The 17,071-nt window shown below is 38.5% G+C and overlaps 1 protein-coding gene across 1 annotated transcript in view; it reads right to left on the bottom strand.

The window, feature by feature from the left end:
* LMBRD1 (LMBR1 domain containing 1) overlaps positions 1–17,071 on the bottom strand; it is a 46,101-nt gene that overhangs the window by 15,846 nt on the left and 13,184 nt on the right. The window contains exons 5-9 of the mRNA XM_083431678.1: positions 15,401–15,468; positions 13,466–13,554; positions 12,479–12,552; positions 4,199–4,324; positions 2,381–2,533 (exon numbers count right to left, since the gene is read on the bottom strand). Coding sequence (XP_083287804.1) covers positions 2,381–2,533; positions 4,199–4,324; positions 12,479–12,552; positions 13,466–13,554; positions 15,401–15,468 — 510 coding nt within the window. The remainder of the gene's footprint in view (positions 1–2,380; positions 2,534–4,198; positions 4,325–12,478; positions 12,553–13,465; positions 13,555–15,400; positions 15,469–17,071) is intronic.

Raw genomic sequence — 17,071 nt, 5'->3', positions numbered from 1 at the left:
AAGATGCATCCCTTAACCCTGGGCTTTTGACATTTGAAATGTATATTATTAGGATTCACTCTTTTTAATGTTGTGCTTTAAGTGTTGTAACTTGCCCTAGGACCTAAGAGTGAACGGTAGGATGATGATGATGATGATGGGAATAATTTATTAGGTCTGACCTCCAGACTAAACACATGACAAGTGTATACTCCTATAAAACTGGAAATACTATGCAGTTTCTATTTATCTTCAGTATTTTAAACAATCAGGATATTGCAAGGTCATTTTCTGATTGATTTGCATGTAACTTTTGTGTCTTTAGATATGAAGAGGGTATTTTTAAGATGAAATAATACTTTTCTGGTGACAATTCAACCCAGATATGCTGAAAGGATCTCTGGTAGAAAGCATGCATATTGAAAACCAGAAGTACTTTCAGCAGTATTCAGGTGTAATCCTGTTTATATAAGTTCAAAATCCCCAGTGTCTTCAGGCTTTTGCTTCTACTTCTGCTACATACCTTCATTTCTCCACATTCGTGCCCTGATGCTTTTCTAACTCTAAATTCAATTTGTTGCTTATTTGTTCATCCTACAAGTCTGTTCACACATTTCTCCACCTGTCTACCCATCTTAATTTGATCCACTATTTGTCCAATTTTATCAGTAACTTCAACCATAAATCTTGCTCCTGCTTCCAACTTAGTTTATATAGTTGCTAAATAGATTGTGACCCTGTGGCACTGCAAAACTGTCAATGGCTACAGTCCTAAGCATATTTCAAAGGAACCTCATTTCCAAGTAAATCAACAGAACTTTTTAAAAAATCAACTTTTTTCAAAAAAGAACTGATGTCACAATTATCTAGTGCTTATATAGTATAAATTTTTCTGTCTTCCACATCTTGCATTTACTTTTGAATCATAATACAGGCAGCAAGTGATTCAGGCATGTCCAAACGATAAGTGATCACACACACATCACCAAACCCAAAAGCAGGCCCCATGATGTCCTAAAGACATCATGAAAAGGGGCAGGGTGGGCTTACGGGCACTCAGCTGATGTCTGTGGGGGTTTGGAATGTAACCCCTGCACAAAACAAGGATTGCTTGTATTCTTTTAACTATAAAAAGGCAGAAATAGTTGAAAACTGTGCATATAATGAATTGGCAGGTTCACAAGAGACCTGACCAGATTGATTTGTAAACAGTATGTTGTGCAAACACATTTGACAAAGACGCATTACTGTTAATGTTACAAAATATTGCAAGTATTTATTTATTGAGTTTACCAAGTTGATTCTTTGTTCCAACCTAGTGTTAAAATGGAAGTCCATCCAAGTAACATCACTGCCTATTTCTCCCTACATCTTGGCAACATAAGCGCCATTTTCTATCGTAACGGACCATTTCTGTCATTCTTAAAGACTTATTTGAACTTTAATTAGTATAATCTGCCCCAGAATCTTTGGTCTATAGAGTTCTAGTCTTATTCTGCTTACCAACAACCTGGGAAACTAAAAGTATTGATTTTTGTTTGTTTGATTTCTTCTAAAGATGGATAGTGTGAAAACATGCATAAAACGTCTCAGATGCAAAGTGCTGCTTTAAGGGAGCCCAAGGTGAGCAGGCCGCATTTACCCACAGATACAGCAGATTTTGAAAGCCATTTCACAAATGGGCTATCAGGGTGAGCAAACTGTTACAGTGGTACCTCGGTTTTTGAACTGAATCCGTTCCAGAAGATTGTTCCTAAACGTTCAAAAACTCAATACAGGAGTCTCAAAATGGAAAAGTCAATATGGAAGCCGCATGGCATGCTCGACTTCCGATGTGCATTCGAAAACCGAAGCATTTACTACCGGGTTTACAGCATTCGAAAACTGAAGCATTTACTACCGGGTTTACGGCATTCGAAAACCGAAATATTCATCAACAGAGACATTCAAAAACCAAGGTAACACTGTACTGTGATTACTCTTGTTTTTTCCTTGCTGTTCAGCTTGGGGGGATGACCTTGAGGACATGAAACTAACTGACCACTTCTTGTCATCGTGGTAAATATTTTTAGCGAGATAGAAAAAAAATACCTTTTAAAAAAATTCATTGTTTCATACTGTGGCAGCTACCTATAACCCTCTGCCTCTAACCCGGGGTGGACAACCTATAGCCTTAGAGCTTTCATGGGGCCCTCAGTCCAAATCTCATGTTGGTGGCAAGGAGCGGAAAAAGCAGGGAGGAAGAGAAGGGGAGAGAGAAAAAGGAATGATCTACCTACCTCAGGCTCTGGGACCACCCATTACTGGCATGCATTGTCAAAAAAGGACTTTGTGCTCTAACCAGTTAGTGGTTTTACATAATACAGGTATACATTTTAAAAAAACACGTGCTATACTTTACTTTTAGTGGCCTAATGGCTCCACAGAATCTTGTCCAGCAGCTCTTCTCAATATATTCCAGACGCCTCCCTCTCCTTCGAAGGGCTCTTAGCTTGTCCTCAAGCTGTTGCAGTGTCCGCCTATCCCGAGTTGGTAGAGGCCGACCATCTTTGCACTAACGGGGAGTGTAAGGGGGAAAACAAAAGATTTAAATCTTGAAGTTTGAGTTTGTATTTTTCCATGGTTGTTTGGGTTCTTAATTCAAAGATATCCAGTATCTCATTTTAGCAGCTATGCCATTTAAAAAGGGTTCCACTCAGTGGTTTGTTTCTGTCCAGTATATAATACCAGAAGCTTTGCTTCCCCCGCTATAACAGTCAGCCAAGCCTTCTTTGCCCATGCTGGGGCTTGCTTTTAAAAAAATGGCGGGAGAAGGAACGCAAAAGCGTGTGTATGTGCGTGCGAAAGGTAAGTGTACTGTGGCCATATTGAATTATTTTCCCTGTTACCAGGAAATGCTCTCTGTAATCAGACAATAGCATTGTATTGCATGTGGGAAAAATCAATATTGTGTTGTCTCCACAATCAGAATCAGTACTTGGCTGACTCCGCATGGCAAGCATAAGGTTGGTGGGGGGCAGCAATGGCTGTACTCTAATTTTCTACTATGCCACATCCCCATGCCATGTCCCCACAGCAGCAATTTAGCTTAATTTTTAGTTATTTGACACTCAATAACCATATTTATTATGTATTCTTGATTTATTATCATCAACATTCTAATAAAAAATGATCACAAATTCAATAAAAAAGTGTGAGAGAGTGCAGGAAGTGGCAGAGTGAAGAGGTATTTTACCATTTATCATGATATAAGTACCAGACCACATTAAAAAAAGAGAAAACAATCAGAAAAGCACTAGTTCTACTCAATAAATCACTTGTTCTAGTAAGCATATGTGGAGAAATATTTTTCTGATCTAAGAGTATCAATCCAATTATAAAGTCTCAAAAATGTCCTCTCTGCAAGTGCCTCACTGAAAAGTGTGTGCGCTTAGTACTCATATTTTTAGAAGTGTGAAAATTATTGAAACTTGTAATACCACTGCCACAGTTAAATCAAAAGAACAGTATATAGCAGGAGAGGAGAGCTAATAGTTACCGTTATATACAACTGTGAAGATTCATTTTGGTTATTTCAATCTCACTAGATATACAATACAGTATATAATTTTACAGTATATATATAAATAATATATTTATACCCATCCTCCCCAGGCAGGGCCGGGCTCAGGGCAGCTAACACCAAATATGTATTACAATAAAACATAATAGAAGAAAAACAACCACCACCACCACCAAACAATTAAAATACAGCCTAAAATGCAGCCTCATGTTACCCTCTACCAGGGCTAGCCCACCCATGAGGTAAGGTGAGGCAACCGCCTCAGGCGGCAGGATGCACAGGGGCATCAGATCTCAATGGATATATTTATTCCCTCCTTGTTCCTGATGCAGACCTTCACTCACTCCTCCTCCTCCTCTGGTGGGGAGGGGAAGGAAGGGGCACCATTTTGTGCTTTGCCTCAGGTGCCAAAATGGCTTGAGCCAGCTTTGCCCTCTACCCAATCTAAACATATAATTCTAAAGATTTTAAACTGCTCACATTGTTAAATATCAGAGCAGGGTACAGAAAGCAAAAGATAAGATACATATAAGAGAAAATACAGGTCAAGTCACAGCAGTACAACACCTAATAAATGGATGAAAATTAAGAGAGCCTGTTTGGCCAGAGAGCTAAAGCTGTTAAAAAGCAATGTTTTAAGACAGAAACCCAACAAACCTTTGATTTAATCCTTTGTATACTTTGCTCAACCTCTTCAATATCTTCAGTGTTTTCCAAGCGTTCATAACTAGCATTTCTTGTTCCCTTTATCAGGTTCAGAGGCAAAGCGGACATGCCATAAGCCTGGGGGGAGGAAATGCAAAGATGGTTTTAATTCTCAATTGTAAGTGATCACCTTGAGACAAAACATTGATCAGTATCCTAGAACCAACACAGAAAGTAGTTGTTTTATTCATATTCTGCCCATCAGACCAATCTCAGCACGATATAATGAATATGGTATTGGACTACTAGTGGGTGCTTAGTTAGTCAAACAAATTATATACCTCTTAACTGCAACAATCTCTACCTCAATCATCTTAGAGATCAATGGAGGATGGAGGAGAAACTTAGCATTTGGAAGACAATTGACTATAGCTGGTATGAAAAACTGTAGCTACTTATTCAGACATGCTGTAAATTTTGAGAAAGGAAGGTTACATGCTCAGCTGTAGTCCAATTTTAGAGGCTGAGGAACTTGGCAAGCAATAAAGCTGCAAAGGGATACAGTACAAGACTGGCAGTAGTCCATAAGAAAAATGGAAAATCTTATAAACAAAAAAACAGGAGACTGCAAAATTATAAAAAGCAATAAAAATGAGGACTCTGTACATCTCAGGAAAGGGGAGAAAATAAAAAACTGGCAGTTTGACAAACATAGATAAAGTATACAAGTTTCTAGAGCAACAATTCTTTTTTTAAAAGTTGTAGGAGACGAGGAAGGAGAAATGAAAGACAGGAATGAGAGAATAGAAATTCCTTGTGGAATGGTTTGCTTGTTTTCCTTTTTTCCTTTTTACTATATATAACAATAACACGAACAATAAAATCGGCAACATAAAAATTCAGTAGTCAGCAACATAAAAATTCAGTACAACCTTCTGCTTATAAGAGCAAAGAGGTAGATAGGTAAGTGGGTCTGTTGTGGGGTACAGGCAGGCAATTGAGGTAATGAGCAGAAGAGAATAAAGGTCTTATCACTCTACACTGCCTGGGGTTTGTTCTCATTTGTTAGTTTATAAATGGCTAGTATCTCCATGAACACCTCATAAAATAGGTATAGGTTCCAGAAGCGGACATGCTAGTTTGGCACTTGTGCATCTACATAATCCTTATCAATAAGGAAAGAGTCTTGCCAAGTTTTATGAAAGGAGTCTGCGGCTTTGTGGTTTCTTGATGTCCTCAAATGGTTTGTTAGTTCTTCCATAATAGTTAGGTTTTGGGGGTTTTCAAACTAAAGTTGGATGGTGAGTTTCCCAATGGTCAGTAATCGTGAGATAGTGCTGCCACCAACATTTCTTATCTTTAGAGGGAGCCTCTCTGTTGCCCCCGAGAAAATAGAAAGTAATGCATATATTTTAAAAACTAGTTATTTGTAACCCACCGTTAATTCCTATCTACATGCCACTTTTCAGCAAAAGCAACATCATTAAGACGTCATTAAAAAATAAAAACTGTAAAAACAATTAGTTCACACCCCAGATAAAACAGAAACCACAGCATTATTCACTAAAAGCCCGGGCGAGTAAGTTTTGAGCTGGCATACAGAGCTCAGTTGCCTAGCACCTATGTAACTATTTGTAGGGAATGTGTTCCACCACAGATAAAGCCTTGCTCTTAATCTTCCTCTAAAGAAGAATTTAAGAACTGGAGCAAAGGAATACCTAGTAATTTAGAAAGCACATAAAATAAAGTCTGTGAAATGGAAAGAAAATGTTTAATATACCCTTCCAACCCCCCCAAAAGACAGTAACCTATAAAGCAAATCCAGTTATGACAGGAAGGGGTGGAAGAATTAAATTGAAGCGCAGGTGTTTTGTTCAAGATGAGTGACATGACAGTATATGAGGAGGGGAGAAGCTAACTTATATTGGTCTTTAAAAAAGAGAATAACCATATATTTGAAAATACAGTATATTCCCAAGCATTAAAAAAATATAATACAGAAAGGATGAGTAAAAACAGACTATGAAGCTTATAATAATCTCAAGTATCTGAAGAAGTATGCATGCACATGAAAGCTTATACCAAGAACAAACTTAGTTGGTCTCTAAGGTGCTACTGGGCAATTTTTTAATATATTTCGACTGTGTCAGACGAACACGGCTACCTACCTGAATCAATAACCTCAAGGGTTATCCAAAATCTGTTAGCATTTGGTCACGAGTACAATGGTACCTCGGGTTAAGTACTTAATTTGTTCCAGAGGTCCGTTCTTAACCTGAAACTGTTCTTAACCTGAAGTACCACTTTAACTAATGGAGTGTCCTGCTGCCGCCACGCCACTAGAGCACGATTTCTGTTCTCATCCTGAAGCAAAGTTCTTAACCTGAGGTATTATTTCTGGGTTAGCGGAGTCTGTAACCTGAAGCATATGTAACCCAAGGTACCACTGTATCGGGCTTAATATTATTTAATATGAGGTGGCAACAGGTTGCTTTCCCTCTTTAGACAAGAGAAAAGGCTTTGCTTCTTCAACTCTCAGAGCAGCCTGGTGGTGTTCCCATTTGCTGCAGAGTGGCCCCAAGGGCAGGATGCTATGTCATGATGTAGAATCATTCCCAAGAGATTATTTTCCATTTTGGTGCTGGTGGTGGAATATTGTAAGAGGTGAAATCTAACGATACCAGATATTAATATCAATCGAAAGTAGAGTGACAAAAATGTTTGAAAATAGGTTGTTGTTTGGGAGGGGGGTTAATAGCATTTCTAAATTATACTGAAGGGGAAAAACTTGGAACTGTTTATCAGACAGTAAAGATATACAGCCATAAACTGTACAAGCCTCCAAGGGTAACTGAGGAATGGAGGCTGTTTATCCAGAAAGCAAAAGCTATAAAAATGCCAGAAGCAAAGTTGGCATGTATGTGTACACACATTATTGAAGACTAAAAAAAGAGAAAACGGTGTAACAGAAATGAGATCATGGTGATAAATCCTGATACGAATTATGTAAGTAAATAACAATAAGGCACTGGGGCATTTCCCACTCAAAGAAAAATTTCTTTGGACTATCTCAAATTCTCAATTGACTCAAATTTTATCAGCCAATTGCATCTCCCTCTTTTCAGTTTCGTTTTTGAAAATAAACTTTCCACTTACCCAGGATCAACTGCACTGCTGTGGAGATTCAAAAAGAGATAACTGGCGTATCACAGCTGTATATGAACTCCATTTTACCATCTATATCTTACAACAGTATTGCTTTTGACTCCAGCTAAGCCTATTGAATTGGCAGAGTTTAAGGCCAAAATATAACTCCTTTACTCTCATACAAGCAGCGTCCAACAAAACTGCCTTTATTCACAGAACAGCAGCTCTCCAAAGCCATACTCCCATAGCTTGTGAAATGCCAATTTCAAGCAGGATATTGCAAAAGGGATCTGGCCAAAACTATTGAGCTTCTCCATCATCAGTTAAGCTAGGGCCCTAAAACTTTGCATGAGAAATTGGTAGTGATGGACAACCTGTTTTTTCAAGAAAACTGGAATACCATTTTCAGTTTTCTCAAAGTCCGCCTTTCATCTAAAACTGGCTGCCCAAGATGCTTACAACAATTAAAAATCCATTATTAAGATAAAAAAAGGACTAAGGAATATATGTGCATAAGGCTCTTTATGGCAGTCCATATTCCAGGCTCTGCCCTATGAAGAGGGGACAGAAGGAGCTGAAGGGTAGACTCAGGCACTGGCTGAAAATAAACACGCCAACCTATGGAAGCAGCCCTTTCCTTGGCTTGGTCCCTTCCTCACAGAAGCTGGGCTGCAATCTCAGATGGAAAACCTCTGATTTAGAGCACAAGAAAATATACTGGCAGCTGCCGCTTAGTTTTGATTAAAGGTGCAATGCTTGTGCTTTTTGTTCCAGTACTAGTAAATATCATAACCATTAAGTCCCAACAGCTACTAATAATGCCCATTTTCCAAATGTGTGGTAGTCACTGAAAGTGCCACTTGTTAATTAAACCTGTAACTTCAAGTACAATTACTGCTTGGCAATAACTGTTGTGTTTTGAAATGAATGCAAACTATTTGTTAGGTTTTTTTAGAATGCATAACATGCAATTTTAGACTATATAAAGCACTAAAATGAACACAAAATACTTTCAAGATGCAATTCCTACCCTGCAATATATTTACTGCCCACATCTGCCCTCTAGCGAAGCTGCACACAATACACAAATAGCACAGAAAGGAGGGGAGAGGGAATTGTGAATAAAATCCCTGTTACACTGAAGTTGATGCAAGCTGTGTCCATTTTTTGAATATGTAAAGAGCGTTTCTAAATAGAAAATGCTGCCTTTTGTCTCTTAATTTCTTCAGCAGGAAAATGATTCCATTTCTGAATGGCTATAAGCTAACCTGTAGTTAGAACTCTGCAGTCCATCATTTGCAAATCTTCTCTATTAATTTTTCCTAGCAGAATGACAGCAAAAAAATGAAGGGGCTCAGTTCTCCTATGTAACAAATATGCACTAATGTGAACATTCAGAGGAAGGATGGATCATAAATTTAACAAATGCATAAATAAAAAAGAAAGCGTACAGTACATAGAAAATAAGCCTTCCGAAAGGTGGCAAGGCAGTTGATGCAGGGGGGACACAGAACAGCCTTAGACGGCCCTGTATGAAGGAATTGCTCGATTCTGACATGTTCAGCATAGCAAAAAATATCTGCTGCTAAGAGAACTTGTTCCAAAGAATATAAAGACATTTCACCTGTGCTTCTCTACCACATGTGTTGTGAAGGCAGTAGCAGAATCCAGACTTCCCTTGACCGTTATCTATTGTGTCTACCTTAAGGTTTCCTACCTTAAAAGCTTCTGTTCATGATCATGATACAACACACTGTGTTCATACACATTGACAGTCCCTACATCTTAACCAAGGACATTTTCTCAATACATGTCAGATTCCTTCAACAACAAAAATCTAAATCCTTCTCCATTGTTTTCCTTAGATCTCTGTGCCCTCCATTCCCCTCCCCCCAACTCTCCACAATGTATTTTCATTTAGACCATAAGCCTACGGTCAGTTTATTTGTATTATCTTTTTCCTGATTAAATCATTATTAATTTAAGCAAATGCATTGCACATTTTGGTAGCATAGTTGTAAACATGCACATTATAATTAGAGAACAGGACAATAGTGGTAAATTAATGTATCTTGCTGTAGTCTACAGTCTCTCGTTTTTTCACATGGTACCACCAGCTCCTTGAGAGATCAGGCACTAGAAAGGATGGGAGGGGATTCTACCTGAATTTACCCTGCTATACAGAAGAAATAATATAATCAAGAATATGTTAAGAGTCCAATGATCAAGTTCAGTTTAAGCAGAAGATATGCATTATGAAAGTCATACTAGTTTACTAGCAATATTATCCTATGCTTGGCATACAAAACATTCAATTACAGTGCAATTACATGCCCATGCCTGCCTATTGTATTTCTGTAGCCTTTCAAGGAGAAATATCAATTGAAAGAAACCCCACTAGATATTAGGGCATTCCCAGAGCTATGCAGAATGTACATGTCCTCCCCAAACTTAGTTTGCCCGAAAGGACAATGATACAATTTAATAATTTTAAACTATGCTGACATTTATAAAATGAATGATACATTTTATAGAATAATTTAAGGCAAGTAAAGTATTGGCTATCACAAAGTTTTTGTGAACTAGTAATAACGGAAAAGGTCACTTAAAAGTTGCAGCCTACATATTCAAATGTATCTTTTGTATTTTTGCATCTTTTTAATCAGCACTGGAGTGCTTACCTACAGTGACATTTTCATAGAGATGCAAACATTAAATGTTTTGGGAAAAACTAAAGCCACTTAAATGTACCCTTCAAGAACAAAGAAGCAGGGGAAAGAATCAATCACGTTCACCACAGCAAAAGCTATACTGTTTTACCTTGACTTCAAATAGCAGCACAAAGCTGGTGAGAGGTTCACTATTAATACCCAAGGTTATCTAAAATCATTTAAATGCAGAACATATTTAAAGCAAGCAATGTTTGTGATACAGCTTCTAACAAAGGGTAACAGGTAGCCATGTTAGCCCATAAGAAGAAAAAGAAGCAAAATCCATATGATTTATTAGGACAAACCAAATGTCACAAAATATACAAGCTTTTGAGTTCTCCAACAGCCTAGGTATTAAAAAAGAGAAGAAAAACAAAGATTGTTTGTTGTCAAGCCATCCATGTCTGCATCTGCTCCCTCCTCCCACACTCTTAAGACTCTTGTATTTTAACCATCTGGCCTGTTGAAGAGTTTTGGAGTAACTGCAAGCTTGCACCCTACTTTATGACATTTTGGTTGGCCTAATTAGCCAATGGGGTTTCTAGCAAGCCCTTATTTATCATTTATGGTGAGGCTCCATGTTTAGAGGTGGTTAATGTGAGTACAAGTTAAGGGCAGATTTGTGGAGTGTCTACCCTTCCGTATCCCAAATATAAGGAAGATATTGCTACTGTTCAATCAAAATATGAGAAAGATTCAATTTTGGCTGTGAAAGAGAGCAAACTAACGTATATCCTTTTAAACACTGCAATGAACAATACACCAGGCCAAGCAATAATTTTTTTTCTAAAAAGGTTTACACTTGCACAGAGATTCCTTGCAAAGAATACAACGTAGCTCAACTGGATGGTTTGCTGGATTTCAGAAGTTTGCACCGGAAGGCCCCAAGCTTAACAGCGTTTCAAAATAGTCCCTTAAGATCACTCACAACTTACAAAGTGTTTTGAACAATAGCATAAAAGGCCTGCGAAGTCAGACCAATGGTCCTCCTAGTCCAGCAATGTACACCTTAACTCTGACAGTAAGGAGATCACAAGAAAAAAATTATCTGTGTTCATAAATGAGGCTCAAAAACAAGCAAGCGAAACCTTTGCACACATAAGCCCTACCACCACAACCATTGAATGAACACACACACACACAAACAGCACACCGATAGGTGAGCACAAAGGCACCCTTCCCACACAGAAAAGCCACTTCTCAATAATGCAATCCCATGGCACTGGGGAATTTTTGTGCTGTGTGTGTATTTATTAAACAACCATGTGGGTGGATCCAACTGCAGGGGTCTTACTTCCTCAGGTGGTGAATACATCAAATGAAAAATGCTTTTTAAACACTAGGATTTTGTATGCATTCATGTGCTTACACACATTTTCTCCATAAAACTCATAAAAGCGCTGAAAATGTAAGGCAGCATATGTTTATTTCCATCGCACAGACAGGGAGTATGGTAGAACTGGAAGAAGCATAATTGCCACTCACTGATTGTATTTTGTTTTTTTAATAATGCAGCTTACAGTGGACATGTGCTGCTGGCCAATGAGGCTGGTATAAAGTTCTCTAAATTGTTCTTTGCTTGACGAAGGAACAGTTACCAGAATAAACTGTTTATATAAGTATTAAAAGATTACTTTGTGAAACAGAGCTTGCTATAGTGAAAGCTTTTAATCAGTAAAGACTTTGGCCAAGATGCTGAGAAGGTCAATATTCAGAATACAGAAATCTATAACCGTAATCCCACTTCATACCCTCAGCTCTGACACATTGACTTAGGGATGGCATCAAAATTCTGCTGACTATAGTGTTGAGTCAGGAAGACATCACATCTGCACAATTCATTTTAAAACCTTTCTCTGCCAAGGTACTAACTTTTGAGAAACTGCAACCATAGTTTACTACCGTTTTAAGGCAAGGAACAGAACTTATTCACACGTGAACATATATATTTAGAAGAATTTAGATCATTTTTTTATCATCTATCACTGTTTCTGTTATCTAGAAACTCTAAAACAAGAGTTTACTATTTAACAGATTATAATCTCCACAAAATTCTTAGGTTCATCAATACTTCTGACAGGAATGGTAAAGCTCAATCATGCTCAACTAAATCAGGCTTCATGGTAAAAAGCTGCCACTATGCACAATGTTAAGAAAAGTGTTTTAAACAGTTTTGAAAGGGAAAGTATTTAATGGGGGGGGGGGGGATTCCAGAGTCTAGACATTTTCTTTTAAAGGCTAAAGCATAACAGAGACACGAACTAAACTCGAAAACATTTACCTGCAACTGAACTATTCCAAGTCACATTTGTTACTCCAACACAACTGAAAGCATTGGCTTTCAGTATAGATTAAGGTCTGCGAAAAGACTTCCAAGTTGTTGCAGCTGAAGCAAACCTCAAAATGAACACAAGACAAAAAGGTGAATACTTACTGTATATGTAATAGCTGCCACCATTCCAATAAGGGTCAAAGAACTTATAGAGAAGGATAAGGCTGCCAAACCATCTGTAAGACAAAAGGGAAATGCTTTGCTAAAATTCACATTAAGGAACATTTGTTCTCTCTTTTTTTTTTCTTCACTGTGTGTGTCATCTCGTAAAGGACCCATGACAGTTGAGTCCAGTTGCAAACAACTCTGGGGTTGCGGTGCTCATCTCACTTTACTGGCTGAAGGAGCCGATGTTTGTCCACAGACAGTTTTTCCGGGTCATGTGGCCAGCATGACTAAGCTGCTTCTGGTGAAACCAGAGCAGTGCATGGAAAGGTCGTTTGCCTTCCCGCCGGAACTGTACCTATTTATCTACTTGTACTTTGATGTGCTTTCAAACTGGTAGGTTGGCAGGAGCTGGGACCGAGCAATGGCAGCTCATCCCACTGCGGGGATTTGAACCGCCGACCTTCCGATCGGCAAGCCCAAGGCTCAGAGGTTTACACCACAGCGCCACCCGCATCCCTAGGAAACAGCATAAACAAATATAGAAACATATGCACAGATCAAAAAGAAAATTTCAGCGACAAGGTTATTCTAGACACAGGACTTACAATATAAATGCTTTTACCATTGTCCAACACAATGGAATGACAGCCTAAGTAAGCAAAACAAAGAGTACACTGTCATGAAGTTAAGAGTTTAGAAGATCAATGTTAGCAGTTGTTTCTGGCTGCGGGTTTTTGCCTTAAAATTTGGTATTCCCTGCTTCTAGCCTTTCTGGGGTCATGAATGTGGTCCATGTGGGCACGGTGAAAAAGTGACCAATGGGGATAGTGCCCACTCTCAACATTCCAAAATGTAACTCCTGGGAGTAACACTATAACTTAAAAGATTCTTAAAGATGAATGTAACAGTCCAATGAAAACTTAATGTCTTATTTGGAGTAAGGATATACAAAATTATTCACTTCTTAGGTCTCTAACTTACGGCTGCTTCCAAGCTCTTCAAACAAAAGTTTCACTTTCTCCCATTCCGTTGTATTTTTTTGGTTAGGAATATTCAATGGAACAAAGGCTCTAACAAGGAGGAAAAAATAAAAATGTTATCCTCTGATAAAATACACTACATCAAGACTACAAATGGTCTTACAATACTAGGATGGTGACAGGACTGATCCATGTTACCATGGAAATTTTTACAGCCTTCTGCACTACGTTTTGGTGTTCCTAACAAAAAAGGTTTGAAAATATGGCTCCATATTGACTTCACAATATCTGGTGACCAAAGCAGAGGTTTCTGGAAAGCCAGTCAAATACAGAGAGCATGAAGATTTCAGAACATCAACTATTTATTGAAACTGAGCTTTACTACAGTTTGTGACAAATACAAAGAGATATTCAACTAAGGCTTACTAAGAGGAAACCTTCTGAAATCATTAATTTATGTTACTTGTGCCCACTAATTTCAATGAGTGAGAATGGCCAACATTGGCTATCAACTAAAAACTAAAAGACTATGAAGACCAAACCCTGCCCAATACCCCCCTCAAGCTTTGGAGGCATTCCTAAATTAAATACAGAAAACAATCTACAAAGCTAAAATGAGGGAATTTTATGTCAAAGAAGGATGCACACATCTGCGTGGCGCTGAAAGCAAGCATTTTAGCTGACAAACAACAGCTGCGCCACCAACACCCACAGACTTTACAATAATGAGCTGCTACTGCTAGCGAGGGAGCCTAACTTTGTCCCAGCACACTTCAATCTAAGTGGCGGTACAGGGATGAGGAGAGTTTAACTATTTTAACAATACTGGAAAAGTAGCTGATGCAGCACAATAGACACTGTTAGTGGAGTTCTTGAGAATACCTAGCACACTAGAGGAATTACTGCATCCAGTGATAACCAGCAGCATCAGTTGCCTTCCCTTGAAACACTGATTGATTGGATGCTCATGATCTTGGCTCATTAAAACAAGATATGAGCCTTTTGACCACCATGCAGCCTCGTCGCAAAAGCAAGAAAACAAACCAGGAGGTCATCCCTTAACCAAAGCTTTCCATGTCAACTGAACCAGGGGGGGGAAAACCAGCTTCAGAACATGACAGGAACTCAAACCATTGGAGGTAGCTTAATATCCAAAGCCAGGCAGGACTCAAATTCTTCTAAGATCCCTACTGTCAAGGGTGATGATTAAAAATCATTAAGATTAGTAAATGGAGGAGAGAGAAAAGAAAAACCCTGCTCACCATTCTCTTTATGATGAGAGTACATTTCCTTTTCCATGACAGCATGAAAAGCTTTCTCGCCTCCAAGCTCAGGAAGGGGGCAGAACCGCGTCCATGCCATGACATTAAGCATAAGGTTGGTAAGCTGCAGACTACCTGCTGAACTTTGAAATAGGCAGCACCAACTTACTGCTGCACTTCGGAGGTGCTTGAAACATCTCAAAAGTTCAGTGTGAACAGATTCATCCCACTAAGGGAGGAGCAAGGTCTAGAAAGCAGAGATTTTGGCTGGCTACCAAGACCAAACAGCCTTGGTAAATCCCTGAGCAAGACATGGTATTTTAGATACTGCTTGTCTGGGGAGGGGAGAAATAGACACACAAACACATGGACGGAATATGCATTAAAAATGTTTAAAAGTTTTCTAAGAGGGATCAAGTGCAAGTTCAAAGCTGAAGGAGAAGCAGCAGAGAGCACATATAAGAAACAAGAAATTTGGAGAAACAAAAGAGACAGAGCATGAGACATAGATTAGGGAAGAGATAAAAGGTAAGATTATGAAGAGTTTTAAAATGAGAATTGGTTAAATATAGATGTATGGGGGCTGATATATGAGAGGCAGGTGGTGGTCATTTCAGCAAGCTTGAAAAGTACAACACCTTGTGGTATTAGAGTGCAGAAACATAACCACTTACCCAATTAGTAGAAGAGCAGAACAAACCAGAAGAAATCCTAGAGTATACTTGACTGCAATTTTAACCTGCTGTAAAATTAGAACAAAAAGTAAGAATATGTAGAAACTAACAATACCTTCAAGCTAATTCTGCCTACTGCATCTGTCTGGATGCCCCACAAAACAGATTTTTTGAAAATTTATATTGAAAATTTAAAAATTTCTCCAGGATCTTGATTTCTTCCTGTATATCAATAAATTAAATTATGAACTTTTTATAAGCTCTGCAATTCAAGGACAGGATTTAACTAATGAGTCCCACCAGCTTCTGCTTGCACACTGGGGTTTTCCTCTCCTCCTCCCACCCGCTCCCCAAAACTGGCTCGGGGGAGGGAGTTGGGAGAACCCCTGGAACAGCACACGGCAAGGGGGGGAGGAGAGAGTTGTTTCATCTGGAATACCAAAATGCTTTACTGACAGAACAATAAGAAAAGTGTGACTTTGAATGTCCAATATGCATTAGGCATGCTGTTTCATGCAGCAAGCACATCAAATTGTACCCATCTTCTGCTGCCACTGTTTCGGCACAGTTTCTTTAAAAATGGGCAAGATATCTGCACTGCAGATATCTACTACATAACAATGGATAATGAAGAAAGAAAGCTCATTACTGGAAGAGCCTTCTGGATATTTTCCATTAAAATGAAAATGCAAGTTTCCACAGTATTCAGGTTCTCATCAATAAAAGAGGATTATATTTTACTTCCAGCTGTTAATTCCTATTTTCTTGCTTAAGACAATACATAGTTTCTTTAAACTAGAGTCTCTCTGTCCCCACCATTTAAATAGGGATGTTTTGGTCCCATTTCCTTTTTGGCGCCACAAAGGCACAGTTGTCATGTCAAAGAGGAGAAAAACACAATATTATTTAAATCAATAAATTATTCTCACCCTTTAAACTGATAAAATACATTCATATGTAGCTTCTAGAGAAGCACACAAACAGGTCACTCTGTGGTGGCCAAAACTGCTTTCTGTAGAAATAATTTCTGAAAGCACTTTATCAATGAAAAATTTACTGCATTAATTACTATTTTGCCTCAAAAACCAGGATCGCCAAGCATTTTATTGAAGTACTGTGGTTACTGCTGCATCTATTCACAAACAGACTTCATGAGCATTTATATACGCATAAGTCAATCTCCCTTCACTGACTGTGTTTGGACATAATACTAAACCATTGTTAAACATAATGTAAGAAGAGTCTTGTTGGGTCAGACCAAAGATGTATCTAGTTCAGCAGTCCGTTCTCACAATAACCAACCAGATGCCTGTGGGTAGTCCACAAACAGGACCTGAGTGCAATAGCACTCTCCTTCTGTGCTCCCTAGCAACCAGCATTCAGAGGCATATTACCTATAGTTACCATATAGCCTTTAATGGCTTTATCATGAATATATTTGTCTAATCTCCTTTTAAAGCTATCTAAACTGGTGACCATCTCAACATCTTGTAATAGCAAATGCCACGCAGTACATTTTTGCTTCATTTTCCAATACTGCACAGGAGAGAAACAGCAGGTCTAAGCAACCAATCTAAAACTATCTGCTGTGCAGTTGTACTTCCTTTTGCCTGTACTGAATTTTCGGATATTAAAATTCACTGAATTTTGAACTAGCTAGAGTTCACATAC

Source organism: Podarcis tiliguerta (assembly GCF_965153285.1).
Source record: "Podarcis tiliguerta genome assembly, chromosome: 3".
Classification (NCBI taxonomy): Eukaryota; Metazoa; Chordata; class Lepidosauria; order Squamata; family Lacertidae; genus Podarcis; species Podarcis tiliguerta.
The sequence above is the reverse complement of the archived record's forward strand: the minus strand, read 5'-3'. Positions and strand labels throughout refer to the sequence as shown.